At 39.8% G+C, this 16,262-nt stretch overlaps 1 protein-coding gene across 2 annotated transcripts in view; it reads right to left on the bottom strand.

The window, feature by feature from the left end:
- LOC102210548 (pbx/knotted 1 homeobox 2) overlaps positions 1-16,262 on the bottom strand; it is a 117,867-nt gene that overhangs the window by 8,525 nt on the left and 93,080 nt on the right. For both annotated transcript variants that reach the window (XM_005740097.1, XM_005740096.1), the window contains 4 exons: positions 11,427-11,598; positions 6,761-6,946; positions 6,437-6,572; positions 5,265-5,362 (listed from right to left, as the gene is read on the bottom strand). In XM_005740097.1, the coding sequence (XP_005740154.1) occupies positions 5,265-5,362; positions 6,437-6,572; positions 6,761-6,946; positions 11,427-11,598 (592 nt within the window). The remainder of the gene's footprint in view (positions 1-5,264; positions 5,363-6,436; positions 6,573-6,760; positions 6,947-11,426; positions 11,599-16,262) is intronic.

The following is a 16,262-nucleotide window of genomic DNA, read 5'->3' on the forward strand; positions in this document are numbered from 1 at the left end:
CACCTCCCACAGGACACCCCGAGGGATACGGTCGAATGCCTTCTCCAAGTCCACAAAACACATGTAGACTGGTTGGGCAAACTCCCATGCACCCTCAAGTATCCTTGAGAGGATAAAGAGCTGATCCAGTGTTCCGCGACCAGGACGAAAACCGCATTGTTCCTCCTGTATCCAAGGTTCGACTAGCGGACGAACTCTCCTTTCCAGTACCACAGGCTAACCAAGCCCGATAGGACTCCCTCTTCAGCCTGGTGGCTCCCCTCACCTCTGGTGTCCACCATTTCGTTTGGGGATTACCACCACGCCAACCACCTTGCAGCCACAGCTCAATGCAGTAGCTTCGGCAATGGGGACTCAATGTCCCCAGCTCTGCCGGAGGTGTGTGTTGAAGATCCCGCGGACTGCAGCCTCTGCTAGACGTTCCCAGCACACCCTCACTACGGGTTTAGGTGCACCAGGTCTGTCCACCGTCCTCCCGCACCACCTGATCCAACTCACCACCAGGTGGTGATCAGTTGACAGCTCAGCCCCTCTCTTTACCCAAGTGTCCAGAACATATGGTCGCCAGTCTGGTGATACGATTACAAAATCGATCATCGACCTGCGGTCTAGAGCGTCCTGGTGCCACGTGCACTTATGGACACTCTTATGTTCGAACAAGGTGTTCGTTATGGCCAAACTGTGAGAAGCACAGAAGTCCAATAACAAAACACCACTCGGGTTCAGATCAGGGAGGCCGTTCCTCCCAATCACGCCCCTCCAGGTCTCGCTGTCATTACCTACGTGACCACTGAAGTCTCCCAGTAGGACAACAGAGTCTCCAGGTGGAGCGCCTTCCAGCACCCCACCCAGGGACTCTAAGAAGGCTGGGTACTCCGAACTGCCACTCGGCGCATAAGCGCAGATGACAGTCAGGACCCGTTCCCCGACCCTAAGGCGCAGGGAACAAACCCTCTCATCCACCGGGAAAAACCCCAACGTACCGGCAGCAAGCCGAGGGGATATTAGAATACCCACCCCAGCCCACCGCCTCCCACCGGGGGCAACTCCAGACTGAGACAGAGTCCAGCCCCTATCCAGGAGACTGGTTCCAGAGCCCAAGCCATGCGTTGAGGTGAGCCCGACTATATCTAACCGGTACCTCTCAACATCACACACTAACTCAGGCTCCTTCCCCACCAGAGAGGTGACATTCCATGTCCCAACTGCCAGTCTTGGCAGCCGGGTATCAGTCTGCCAGGGTTTCCGCTCCTGGCCGCCGCCCGGCACACAATGCACCTGACCCCTAAGGCGCCTCCTGTGGGTGGTGGGCCTGCGGGAGGATGGGCCCATATCCCCTTTTCGGGCTGTGCCCAGCCGGGCCCCATGGACTAAGGCCCAGCCACCAGACGCTCGCCCTCGGGCACCCTTCCCGGGCCTGGCTCCAGGGCGGGGCCCCGGTAACCCTATCCTGGGCAGGGTAAACTGTTCCCTCGATGTTTTCTCCATAAGGGTCTTCTGAATCGCTCTTTGTCTGGTCCCTCACCCAGGACCAATTTGCCATGGGAGACCCTACCAGGGGGCAAAAGCCCCCAGACAACATAGCCCCTGGGATCCCCGGGACACACAAACCCCTCCACCACGATAAGGTAGCGATTCATGAAGAGGAGCTCAGGGTTCTACAGTCTATTTTAACTTAACAAGGCCAAGGTCATTTGGGGGGATTTATTTGACAGCAATAAATAAAGAATTGTAGATTTACACAAGTTGGAAGGCCTCCTGGAGTCATTAAGTTATTAATACAAATTATTTAGATCTATCAAATGAGAGGAAATTGGCTAGGATGTTCAGAAATAACACAAAACCCATTAATGCTCAAGTATGCCATGAACTGAAAGCATCCCCAGAGCAAAAATAATTGATCATTGCTCTGGAGCTATTTTGCTGCTAGTGCTACATTGCACAGTGCTACATTGCACAGTGCTACATTGAATAATGAAGTTCTAGGACTACCTCCAAATTCTAAACTTCACCCCAAATGAACAGTTGGATGGTTGAAACTTGGGCACAGTTGGCTTTTCTAATAGAACAATAATCCTAAAGATCAAAACTGGTTTTGAAATACATGCAGTAGCTAACATTAAACTTCTGGAATGGCTTACCCCAAACCCTGACCTAACCCTATTCAAATCTTGTGGACTGTGCCTAAAAGCTCAGTCAGTGCCAAGAAATCAACCAACCATTTTCCTAGTATCATTCATTCCTACTATTTGGAGCCGTTTCAGTCCCCAAGACAGAGTATATTTTGTATACAAATGGGACATTGCTTGTTTTTTTCTATTAATAAATCTAACACCCCCATGGGTTAAATCCTCCTGACTAGGTCCTCTCATTGGTCCTCTAGTTTCATGTAAGTTGTATATTTTGTTGGAGGGAAATCATTATGCCCCACTATTATTAGGTTCCACGCAGAATAGTGTGGAAAGAATCCACAGACACGGAGATGCTGACCCTCACCCACCTACAACCCACATAATGCCCATAAATAGACATTCACACAGATCCCCCCTCATTCTCCCAACACAAAACAAGACTCATTACAGTTGCAGCTGTGTGTCACGTGGCTCCTTCTGTCCTGGGAGTGTGTGTGTTCCAGGAGAAAGCGAGGTTAAATTAATTGGCAGCACCGAGCCTCAGAGTGTGATTACTCGGGGCTTGTCGGCAAAGTGGCGAAGGGGCTGTGTTCAATTCCCAGCACGCATGTAGAACTCAGCACCAGCTGGGTCACTGTTACTGTCACAGAATTACATGAAACTGAGCCGCTCTTCAAACCAACACAGAACACTGTTAAATTTCTCTGCCCCATTTCTTTTCTTTTCCCCCCATTCAGAAAAGGCAAGTGTACAGCCTGTTGATTGGCTCTGCTTGGAGCCTTGGTTCCAGCATGGAGCCGTTCTTTGTCATAAATTTGTTTGAAATCTCCACAACAACTGAGTGGGTGGAGATTGTTAAAGTAAACCTTAAATTCCAAACACAATGAATTTGTAATAATTAAACTGCTGTTCATACAGATCGATATATAGCCTCTTACACCCACAACTCTATTTTCTGTAATAGAGTTATGCTATGAAATCACAATCAAGGTTAGATTACCGCTAATGCCAGACACACAATTTATTAAGAAACCACATTTTTTTATTCATGTTTTTATGTTCATCCAACTTTCATCCAATATATTTTGTCTGTTCTTCAGCTGTTGGTGTCTTAAGTCTTTGTTGTGACGGTATCTTGTACATAGACATAGGAAGGGTTCAAGTACCTGATACTCTATGCTTTAGAGGAGCCTTTGTATGCCTTCCCAAACAGAGATGAGGCGCTACACAACAAAAGAAAAGTCATAAAGGTTTGAAAAGGTGATAGTCCTCTCCTACCTAAACCACTCAAAAATTAGTCCCTGGGTATCACTCCTACAGTAAAATTATGATGATAAAGTATTTTTGCCTATATAATGACTACTTTAAAAGTCTTAGAGAAAGACAAAATGTTATACAGTATGAGTAATTTGCCAGCTTGTAGGAAGGCTGATACTGAAGGCTACTAAAGCACCTAATACTGAATGTCCTAGTCTTTTATATACGTCATAGTCAGTGGCTTTAGTAGTAGTAGTAATACTGTCATACTGTCTGCTTTGTTTATGACTACTTTGGTTAATTTCTTGTGCCTCTCTGTATTTTTTCTTGTATATTATGTGCTTCCGTGTCTATTTTTGTAGTTGTCATTATGTTCTGTCTTATTTTGATACTTTTCTTGAAACCATTTTGTTATTTTGCCTTCAGGCCTTGCCTGTTTTCTCTCTTTAAGTGTTCTCTAATTGTTGCCCTGAATTTAAGAACAGTAATATATTACTGTTAGGATACTCCTTTCTCAGAATGATTTGTTGATTCAAATGCTACGGTGAGGGTACTGACAGAGACTAAAAAGAGAAATTATTGTTAACTTGTTAAAGCAAATATCTAGTCAGCCATACACTCAGTGGCAGCAACTCAGTGCATTTAGGCATTTGCATTTGGGTATGGTTGTGGAACTTGTACAATTGTTTCACACTTGAACAATTTCTCAAGGTGTTCCAACTTGTAGAAATCTGCAATTATCACATTACTGATTCAATGTGAGGTAAATAATAATGTTTTGTGACTTGTAGACTAAACTGACTTCCAAGGTGCACATAGAAGAGTTGAAAGAGGCTAAAGCTCTGGCAAATTTTAAAACAATTTAAAAAATCATCAAGGTAAAAAACAACTTTTTAAATAATACATTTTAAATAAGGCTAAAAAATAAGATATCCCTAACACAAACACAAGGGAACCTATAATATACATTTGCACGAGCCCTTCTTGTCTAAAATACTTCATCTATTAATTACAAGGCGTTTTGTCCTAAACATACAGTTTGGCTAACTAATTTGACACATTGTCCGTATTATTCTTATGTTATTTACTGTGCATAACAGCAAGCTTCAATGTTAATATTCCATATGATATTCATCACTATTACTGTGTGGATCATCTGTTCACTTTTTGGCATTCACTTGTGAGTCAACAGACCCTTCCTTTGAAGGTTCTGTTGCCTTCAGAGTAATGATTTTCTAAAATAAGTATCCTCATATTTACAACAAACCAACAGTCACAGAGCAGGCATACAGCAAATGTCCCAGCTATTCTAAACAATTCCAGAAGCTTTTTGACAATCTAAATTGAACTAAAATACTAAAACCAGAAATCTGTCCCTGTGCAATAAAAAAAAATTCAGTCATTCATACGAGTTTCTAAATCTTTTGGCGATAAAACATTTGTGATCCTAATATTTCCTGTTCATAAAAATTCTGAAATATTTTACTTCTGTTCTGTTCACATCTCAAATGTCCTGTACTTTTTGTTTTTAACAAAAGGTTTTTGAACAATGAAAAATGAATGACTAAATGAATTTGTCTTTTGTATGAGATCCGAGATTTATTTCTTGTATCTACCTAAATCACATCATCCACAAATTTGTCTTTAACTGATATTCATCTGCAGTGGCATGGTATCACAAAGGCTCCCCAAACATCAGGGGAATAAACAATTTCTATTTTGTTTAGCAGCAGGAGGCTATGTTCAGACAGACAATGAAAAGACCCACTGGGGAGGTCTGAGAGATGTAAAGAACAAATTGAGACCATAGGTGGTGAGGGCACAAGGAGGAGTGACAACGTTGGCCAGAAAGCATTGTGGTTCAGACAGCTTTACCTGTGAGTTCTGGATCTGAATGGTTCCCGGAGGCAGCGCCTGAGTTAACACTTGCCCTTGCGATGTCACCATGGCAACTGGCTGGTACAGGGTCCCACCTGAGGGGATAATTTGCTGCCATGAGTATCAAGTGTCTTCAGCAGCTACTAGAAGCCAGATTCTACACTAGCACCAGAGCTTATTAACTGCTTGTCAGCCTTGCAATCAAACACACAGCAAACAAGAGACTAAATGATAAATTCAAAGTGCATTACTGCCCTTTAACCCAGAAAAAAAACACAGAGAACAAGGAGAAGGAGGAGTGTGTTTTTGCTGCTGGCTTAATTAGCCTTGATCAAGACACTCTTATCACAGTCTGTTTGAGCTCTTCAGTATGTCGTGATCAAAGGGAGAGACATTGATTTATTTTGGGTTAAAAGGATTTTCCAGAGGGCAGGATTAACATTTCACTGTACAGGCTTGACATTACAAGAACCTGCCAGCCAAGCTCTCTGTGATGGATACTTATCATGACCCTCTGATACCAGCTATACAAAACACAGCCACAAACATGTAGCTAATGATATGTGTATATAATAGCAATGGAATAGTAAACATGCGTGTATACTGATTGATCAAAAGCATGCTAATGACTATTTTTATTTGTCATTATGCTCAACAAACAATTGAGTTTTATACTAATAATATGAAAATGCTTTATAATGATAACCCCAAAATGACGCAAAGAAAAAAGATCAAAGTCAAACTGATAAACACAATGCAAATAATAAGAAAAGTATTCATTTGAATATGATAGTTATTAAAAGTCAGGAAATGGTGCTTTGGATAGCTGGTGTCAAATATTTCCTCTGATCAGAACGAGAGAGAAAATGTGGAGTACTATTTGAAAGTGTTGAGAGTGATTGGGCTAAGGCTCAGGTAAGTGTGCAGAAAACAACAGAACCACCTATGCGATTTTATTTATTTATCATTAGCTGTATGTCACTGACTGTCCCAAAATCTATGGAGACCCTATTTAGAGGTGGTAGTTTACTGAATAAGTTACACTGAGTTTTACATTTTTGTAGCACCTCTTCTTCACACATTGGGTCATAGAGCCATATGGAAAAAAAAGGTCGATAGTGTCAGGCCAAATTTTGTTTTATAGTGCTCATGTGAATTGACACGCTTACCCGAGACCACTTGAGAGTTGATGGTGGTCATGGCGACATTCCCCTGTTGCAGCCCTCCAGCAGGCACCACAATCCCTGAAGGGTTAACAGAGCTGGAGACAGAGGTCATGGATGGAGAGGAGGTCTGAATTAGTTCCTGGGGGATAACAGAGGGAGACACTGGTGAGCAACTCTAAGGGGGGGAAAGCTATTGCTTGTGTGTGATAACCAACAGCAAAATTTACCTGCTGATGAATGGCGTATCAAGGGAAACACTACATTACTGCATTATTACGCTAGGTACCATTAAGGAACTCTAAGCTCCACGGTGGGTCCATCACTGACCTGCTGCATGCTGAGACTGGTGTGTGACGGAGAATAGGGCCCTCCGAGGTCATTACGGAGGAGGTTATCGCTGTGCATCTTGGTCTTGAGACAAGTGATGTAACGGTTGCAGAAGTCCTTACAAAGCTCATTGACCTTCTCTAGTTCGAGTAGGTGGATTCGCAACACCTGAATGGCCTTTACCATCTGAGAGCAGCAAAGACAAAATATGAAACAGATCACATTCACCTTCTAAAACACTGATGACTTTTAGCGAACACCTTACCTTTAAAACACCAGGTTAACAACAGAAGAACAGAAGAATACGTTTGATGTTGGTCTCATGGATATTGCTGGCATTTGGTTTTATTGCAATTTATGTTACAAAGATCTGTAACGTCTAATGTCAAAATCAAAAATCATTGGTAATGGTATTTACAGATGCAGACTGCTGACTGACCTGCATCACTGATCCGTATATATATTAATACATTTTGGAATAAATGCAAATCTTCTGGTTTCTTGTTGTAATTATTTAATTTCTGGTACCCATCCGTAATGCTGGGTAATGTCTTTAAAACCAAGTCCAGGTAACAGATTAAAAATCCTTAATACGGAAGACCCATGGGGGCCTGAGTGACTCAATAAACATTTGGGAAGTGCATCACATTCAGTAAAACAAACTAAAAAAAACATCTGGAGCCTTTCCACTCAATGTCTGTGGACTACAAATGTTTTTACATTAAGCATCATCATCATAACAGTAGTGTGTGAGTGAAGTGTATGTGTTAAGGCTGTCAAGGTTTAGTTCTATTTGGATTAGTTAAGAAGCTGCCATGTTCTTCATGCTCTTCTAATTTTACCAAGACATGCACCAGTATCAAAGTGCATACTGCACTCTGGCTGTAAGATTAAGTTTTTCTTGGTCTGCAACTTTGCAGGGTTCTAGTGGCTGTGCTTTTAAAATTACATATCCTGGCTAAGTCATTCACCAGTGTCTTGGCAGTTGTTTTGGGGTCTTTATACACATCTCACTATTTGTCTTTTCAGACTCTTTAAATTATTTCACTTGCTAACTCTGTCATGTTTGGTCTGTAATTTCTTGATGACACATCTCACTCCAATCCTTGGCACTTGGAAATGCTGTGATAACTTTGTATATCCATTTCTTCCTTTGTGAGCAACTATTTTCTCAACTGTGAACTCATTTTGTTTGTTTTTTGTTTTCCTTGTCAGGTGACAGCTCAAACCCTTGCTGAAGTTTTTTTTCTGTGTATGATTTGGAAGATAACCCTCGGGTTTCACTTGATTTTACAGCATTACAAATTTAAAGCGCATGACTGCAGCGCAGTGCACGGTGGTTGGTGCTTAGTTTTTCAGGGTACTCATAATATCGACCCAGCTAAACTTTTGTTTTTAAATAGTTATATTAATTTATGCAAGTAGAAATACTGTATGCTTTGTAAAGAAAATAATTATATTTAGAAGTTCTATAAGAAGTATAAGACTTTGAAAGCCATTTACACAGTTTTCAATAGACCAGTGTCTAATATTTAACAACTCCAATTCGTTGCAGTTGTGTTGCTATGGAACAGCCTATTAAAGGATAAACTGCTGACAGCTACTGAGAAGAAATGAGAAACATGATTTTTGTTTTGCGTTGTTTTTCTACTAAGTTATGATCTGTCATTGAGTGAAATTTGGTTTGTTGGTTTGGCTGAAGTGACAACAGGAATCACTGACAATATATATATATCATCAGCTGCCTGGCTTTTCTTCACTCTGTGTGATACAAGATGGCACACCTTCAAAGTTGCCATTCAAGGTCAACAGAATGGTCAGAAAAGCACTTGGCCAAGGAGGAGATAAATCAGCTAATTAAACTGCACTTGCTTAATCAAGGGACCAGTAACTCTTGTCCTCATCGCAGCCAGTCAGGCCCAGCGTAGCATTACTGCCCTATGGAAGAGTTAGTGTCCTCTGGCAGAGACGCCTATTCCCATTACCTCATAAAACACACAGATGCAGGGTTAATTGACTGTTCAGCACTTGTCAGCCTGCAAGTACTGTAATGAGAAGAGTGCACTTTTTTCCTAATTCCTTGTCTGTGTCTTTGTGTCTGTCTGGCTTCAACTCCTCCCCCCCTTTTGTCATAGAAGATTATCAGCTTCCTCCTTCTCGTAATTTATAATTATTTCTAACTGTTGTGCACAGAGAAGATGGGAAAATTACTTTAAAAAGGACTGAATACTTGGAAATAGCAAAAATGGGATTCAATGCAGACACAGAGCCACATCTGTTAAGATTTATATTACAAAAAAGAGGTTCAGGAACAGAAAAGTTGGCCGCCAGTAGGAAGACAGGCAGTAATTGCTTGAAAATACTTAATTTTAGTGAAGTTTTTTATTAGTTTTAGTATTAGTTTGAGTCTTTAAATTTTATTGTATGATTTAGAAAAATCAGTAGAGGCCTTAGAATACATTTTTTTAAAGTTGTTGACTCAGTCTTGTAAACATCCAAAGTCTCAGTTAACACACCCATTAATGCCTCATCAGGCAAGCCGTAATACAATTTTTACCAAACTAACAAAAAAAAAGAGAAAGAGAATTTTTTCTCTTTATTTTTATATTTCACAAAATCATTTCATTTAGTTCTAGTTTTATTTGAGTTAAATAAAAAGTTTTTAGTTTAGTTTTAGTTAAATAAAAATAACCTTGGTTATGGCATCAGTCTGCACTCTGTTTAAAAGGAAAAGAAAAGGGTGAATTCAAAAATATATTCACAGTCTATTCATACAAAAGCATACAAAACACAACAAGACAGAATAGCTGTGGAAGTGACAAACTAAAGAATTCTTAAAAGAAGTGGAGGACTCTTCGGTGTGTGAGGGAGAAAAGGTTCCAGTTAATGTGTGTTCTGTCGCATGGTTCATATAATACTGTAGCTGTATGTTTGTTATAGGTTTTTCATTTTTCTCTTCTTTAAATCACCTCTGTTGAGTTTTCTGAACTTTTTTAAGAGTTTTTTTTTTTTTTTACTTCCATTGTTCTTTATTCAACCTTTATTGTGAGCATCTTTCCATTTGCTGGTGTTTCCTGAAGTTGCAGTACATGCAGTGTATGACCTCTTAGGGCTACTGCAGTTATAGTTGTATATAAAAATATAAAAGGCAGCTGTGGCTAAAAAGGTAAAATAGCTCATGTACTTATTAAGGATAATAAAAAAAAACTGTACTCAGAAGGTAAAAAAACAGTAGAAAGTACTGCATTACGTATTAATTACTGTTACATATTCATTTGAAAGAGCATCGCTACCAACAGTGCCATCTTCAGACACGCAACTTCACACAGCAGGCACACTGACCTTCCCCTCATTAGGAGCTGTTTCTCACAATAACACTTTGTGAGAAATTTTGAGAGGTCACTAAAGCTCCCATTTGAACAATATTAAAGTTTGACCAGCATATACACTAATGTTAGCTTTTTCAACTATTAGCAATTACCTGATAGCAACCTTAGCCATCTGTTATCATTAAAATAGCAGCTAGCAACTGGCTAATAATAGAACCTTAACATTAGTCTGCAATGTTAAAACACTGTGTTAGTTTAACAGGATAACACCTTTATTTGTATCTAAAAAGTTCAACATCAACTGAGAAAAGTTTATCAGATACTCCAACAGCCTACTTCATACATTCTATTGGATCTGGATCATCAGCTGGATCAGCAATGTAATATACATAAATATATCCATCCATTCATTTGCTTCCGCTTCTCCTTTTCAGGGTCGTGGGGGGAGCTGGAGCCTATCCCAGCTGTCATAGGGCGAGAGGCGGGGTACACCCTGGACAGGTCGCCAGTCTGTCGCAGGGCCAACACACAGGGACAGACAACCATTCGCACTCACATTCACTCCTATGGGCAATTTGGATTAATCAATTGACCTATCCCCACAAGCTGCATGTCTTTGGACTGTGGGAGGAAGCCAGAGTACCTGGAGGGAACCCACGCAAACACGGGGAGAACATGCAAACTCCACACAGAAAGACCCCGGCCTGATGGTGGAATTGAACTCAGGACCTTCTTGCTGTGTGGCAACAGTGCTAACCACCGTGCCACCGTGCTGCTATAAATATATATAAAATATAAAAATATAAAAGTCACCGCGATTGTGGCTCACGAGTTGGCAGTTTGTCTTGTAGTCTCAGTCATTGTGTCCTTGGGCAAGACATTTCACCCGTTGCCTACTGGTTGTGGTCAGAGGGCCCATTGGCGCCAGTGTCTGGCAGCCTCACCTCTGTCAGTGCACCCCAGGGCAGCTGTGGCTACAATGTAGCTTGCCATCACCAGTGTGTGAATGTGTGAGTGAATGGGTGAATGTAGTGTGAAGCACTTTGGGGTCCTTAGGGACTACGTAAAGTGCTATACAAATACAGGTCATTTACCGTTTACAGTGTATAAGGCAAAAATAGAGTCTGTACAAATAGTATAGTGAGCTTGAAAATTAATATTTGGAATGACAACCTTTATTTTTCGACACAGTCTTTGGCTAACTTTCTTGTACTTAAGGAATTGTTCCCCAGGTTCTAAAGTTCTTCTTCATGCACTGCTTCAGTAATGTTGAGGTCTGAATTCAGAGGACACCAATTCATGACTGATGCTTTAACACATGTGATATGTTGACTTACCAAGTTGTCCAATTCTGGATCTTCGCTAAAGAAGGGTTTATGTTCTCGTTCCTGCTGGTGCACAAAGTTTTCTATGTCCACATCAAAGCTGGCTGACGTGATGCATTCAGATCCCTGTGTGGCCTGTTCACATTTCTCAAACAGCAATGCTAGCAGGGGAAACAATGGATGCCTGAGGAAAAAAGATAAAGAGGCACAGTAGGTGTCAGTTTCTAAAATTGTTAATATTATCTTTTCTGCTGTGAACAGAATCTTTCTATAAAGATCAATATAATTGCTTGAAGGTGAGGTCAGTGCTGAAGAGACTCTCTTTTCTACCACTCTAGTTGTTAAGGATGTCTTAACTACATAAAAAAAACAACTCTAATCTTCACTTAGTCCATCATTCAATCAAATTTCAACTCAATTTAACCTATATAATGCCAAATCATACCAACAATCACCACAAGGCACTTTATATTGTAAGGTAAAGATCCTATGATAATAAAGCGAAACCCCCAACAAATAAATAACCCCCTTTGAGCAAACATATGGTTATAGTGGAATGGAAAAACTCCCTTTTAACAGGAATGGACCTTGCAAAATTTTAGACCTTTAACTTTAAACAAAGTGCTTCTGCTATTTTGCTTGTACTTTAGCTACTCCAGGCTTAGCCACATGACAGCTGTGTGGTCACCGTGCTCATTCTCACGTTCCTCCAAACTGCAACAAATTATCTGTGATTAATTGCTTTTGCTCTGATGAAGATAACTGTTTTAGTTACAACACCAACAGCATGGTTTAATTTTAGAACCGACTTGCACCTGCATAATACAATTGAAAAATTCAATTTGTGTTAATTTCAGTCACTTTATCTTACATCTTGATAAAGACGTTTTCCAGTCAGAATGCGGACAACTATCAGTTGTAACACCTACGAGTTTGTCCCAATTCAGCCCCATAAAATAAATCACTCCATGTTATAATCTCTTACATTGCACTACTGCCAGCTCCTCCATAATCTCAAACTCTTTTGTTATCCCTCATACAGCCTGTGTTCAGAGTCAGGAAGTCTTGCTCTGACTTGATTTTGACTGAGTACCAGTGTGAGGGTGTATACTGGGTTGACCCACGGAGACTGATTTAGGTGCTTTCAGTTGGAACTATGTTGAAGTCAGTACCCTGGATTTTGAACACCATACCTTTCCAGGTGTGGCTTAGATTTAATGACTAAATCACAATCTGAGAAAAAAAAACTTAACATGAAATGTTGTCACAGCACAGCACAGGCTGCATATAAAACATTACTTTAAAAAAATTATTTGCTGCATTGTACGCTTTGACAACAACATTATGAATGAGGAAATGAATAATCAGCTATCATAATAATTCAGGTGCAGCAGGAGGGAAGGAGTTCGAGAGAAACTTAAAGAATATCTGACAATCAGTAGGTTTTTGTAGAGTCTGTTACCTCAGTAACTGACATAAATTGAAGTTAAATGTCTTTCTATAGCAGAAAACCTGGAGTTGCCTGGGCAAACAAACTCTGTGTTGTTTGCTAATCCTACTTCCTGGAATAGGGCCCAAGTGTAACCCAACTAGAAAATTGTTCTTTTTCATAACGTCATATTGTTTTTCATGTTTCATAATAATAATGTTTTCATAATGATAACTGTGTGCAACAAGTAGAGGTAAGGCATTAATTTGGCACACCAATGGAAAATAGTTTTCAGTAAGATATGCCCATGCTTCTTTGCTCATAGCTACTCCAGGGTGAGGTGGCAGCACATTGGAGCACCGTAACCTTTTAAACATTAAAGCTTACTGTCTAAAGGAGACATGGAAGTCACTTTAGTTTATCATCAACGGGTAAGAAGAGACCAATCAAGTCTCTAGAAATTAACATTACAATTTCTAAAAGATCCCTCAGACCTCTGCAGGGAGCGTAGGAGAGTCTAAAGTTTTTCAGTCACGAGTTTTGTCTTTCTCTAATGTCCATCAGTAACAAATATGGATTTTTAGATTTTTTTTTCCTGTTGGTAGCACCTATGTTGTAGAAGAATACCTGTTCAATCACTAAAATTTCACTTTGATCTGCAAAAGCTAAAGCGATTTATATGTCTTCTATATTTTGCAATGGGACAGGTGATTCATTTTCTGTGTAAGAATAGTCTGTAAAATCCTTTTAGATTGATTAGACTGTAGATTGCTAAGTGGTTAGTTATATTGTATATTGTTATAAGACCATACAATAATACAGAGAAACCCCCAACCCAACACATGACCCCCTAAGAGCAAGCATTTAGCAATCTGCACAAACAACGCTAATGCAACTAGAAGCGCAGAACCCAAGAGTGATGTCAAAGCTAAGTCTGTCCTGACCATAGCCAAGCAGAGCTTCCACTTCAACAGAGGACATCACTACTATCATTGCGATAGTAGTCATGCTTGGTTTATTTCAGCCTCCATTTCTATCTGTAACTGGTTCTACAAAAGACTAAATAGTCTGGTTCTTATATAGTGAGCATTCAAAGCACTTTATACAACTTACATCATTCACACATATGTGTTTTCTAACGTTCACACTATGAATGCATCAGAGACCAACTTGGGGTTCAGTATCTTACCGGAGGATACTTAGAGCAGGTCTTCTATCAATTGGAAGGTTGGCGAATCAATATCTGCTCCTGTTTACAGTCTGCAAACCTCATGGCCAACTAACTCAAATGGCAATTAGCCAATGGTACTGTGAACAATTTGCCACTCGATACCACATACGCACACATTAGACTTGTCAATAGGGACAAGAATTTAAAACATATTGTAATATAAGCTGTACTCCAAGGACTCCTAATGCCCTTGTCCTACTTTTAACAGTGTGGTAGCTCTGTGAAGTACTTATAGTGGACAGGATATGGTCTAGTAACGGCACAGGGCTTCAGAGAGTTATCTAAATTGTTCCATTCTGTCTTTCACAGAGAACGACATTTGGATACTGTACAAGGATCTATAGTGTGCTGCTGTATACAGTACATGTTACATTATTGAACACATCCACTCGCCCCACTTTGATTCCAGGGGTACTTGGGAAGACAAATGGATTATAACAAACATTTTGTGTAGCTAATTATACAATCCTGAAAGCTGCTTACACATGGCATATTTTATATTCATATTCCATGGTTTTAAATGTACAACATATATGTGAAGGCTTGGGGGAATGGTGATGTGTTTACTGTTTTAAAATACGAAAAGGCATTGATTTGATTGATGGTGTCTTGTATTTACTACATGCATAATAAATACTGCTTGGAGCTAAAAGCCACATTTAGGAGTGAAGAACTTTCATTCTTACATTTAAGCACATTTATGTAGAATCTGAATGTGGCTGTATAACTTTTAAATTAATATTGATTGCATAAAGTTTTGTTTCATAAAGACACAATGATGATGAAAATTGATGCAGTATACTTTTTAATTCCATTCAACTGTAAACCATACAGGCAAACATATCAATCACAGATCCTATCAGCTTTCACATAATGATGTAAATGTTGATGTCCCTCTGGGGACAAGTGGCAAAATTTGGGTGGAGACATCTAATATTTTATTTTTAGTATTTTCTTGATTCATACCACAACAAGCAAGTACTCAGGAAACTTTATAACAGATATGCAAGTTACAAAAAGTTTTCATTTTAAGCATCATCAGCAATGTTATAGATAAAGTTGTAAAACAATAGTAATGGGATTAGTTATTGTTGCATTTGACTTAGGAGATGCTAATATGCAAAGTGGTTCACTGCTATGACTTACAGAAGCACTTAATTATACTCATTCACTGTCTGTATAAGTCCATCATACTTCCCGTGTTAGCTTCTTTTGGTTTACTTTTATACTTTCTCCCTTCTTTTCCTATCATTGTAAAAATGACTGTATTCAATATTTTCTCTCCGTTCTAATACAATTTGCAAATTCTGATCAATTTAATTTATGTTTTAATCTGAAAAAATATACAAACACACCGTTCGGCCTTAAAGGCGAAGTTGTTAATGTTTTGTTTTTTAACCATCACTGGTTGAAAAGTAATAACCCTTGAGAATTAGAATTCAGTGTCCTTAGCCAAGGAGCCTCATACTGGAAATGTTTAATGTATTTCTATCTGCCATTGAGAATCACACAAAACTGGCACTCCACATGGAGTTCCTCTGGAGTCAATTAGTGGTCGTTTGTTGTTTACTTTCAATATAGAACTCAGGATTGCGGTTTCACCAACAAAATACATTATGGGACTGTTCTTCATGAAAGTCTGAGTGAATGGATTAGTGGAACATACCAAGATAAAGGTATGTAAGTCTGATGTCATTAGCCATTTCTGGGTCCAAACTCCTCTTCAGCTCTGAAAGTCAAACGAACACTGCGGCATCACTGAGAATTACAAACTGTCTAAATTCTTTCATCTTTAATAAAGTGATCAGTGTGGCTGCTCTACCAGGTGTAACAATTAAGTTTAAAATCCAGGCATCCATGAAAACAAAATTTGTGAAATTTATGAGTTAGAAGTTAGCTCACTACTTTCCACCTAAACATAACATACCATGTTCTGACTGAGGGATTTCTGAAAAAATTAAAACGTACAGCTCTGCTATCACTTCTGACATAAACGATGACAGGAAACTAAACAGCAGGGACGTTTGTAGGGTTACTGAAGTTGAGCTAGCTGGTATATAATGATGTGGTACACGGTGGCTAGCTATACACCTACAGTGGGGCAAAAAAGTATTTAGTCAGCCACCGATTGTGCAAGTTCCCCCACTTAAAATGATGACAGAGGTCAGTAATTTGCACCAGAGGTACA

The sequence above is a fragment of the Pundamilia nyererei genome, unplaced genomic scaffold (genome assembly GCF_000239375.1).
Source record: "Pundamilia nyererei isolate P.nyererei 1_Seehausen unplaced genomic scaffold, PunNye1.0 scaffold00097, whole genome shotgun sequence".
NCBI classification, from domain to species: Eukaryota; Metazoa; Chordata; class Actinopteri; order Cichliformes; family Cichlidae; genus Pundamilia; species Pundamilia nyererei.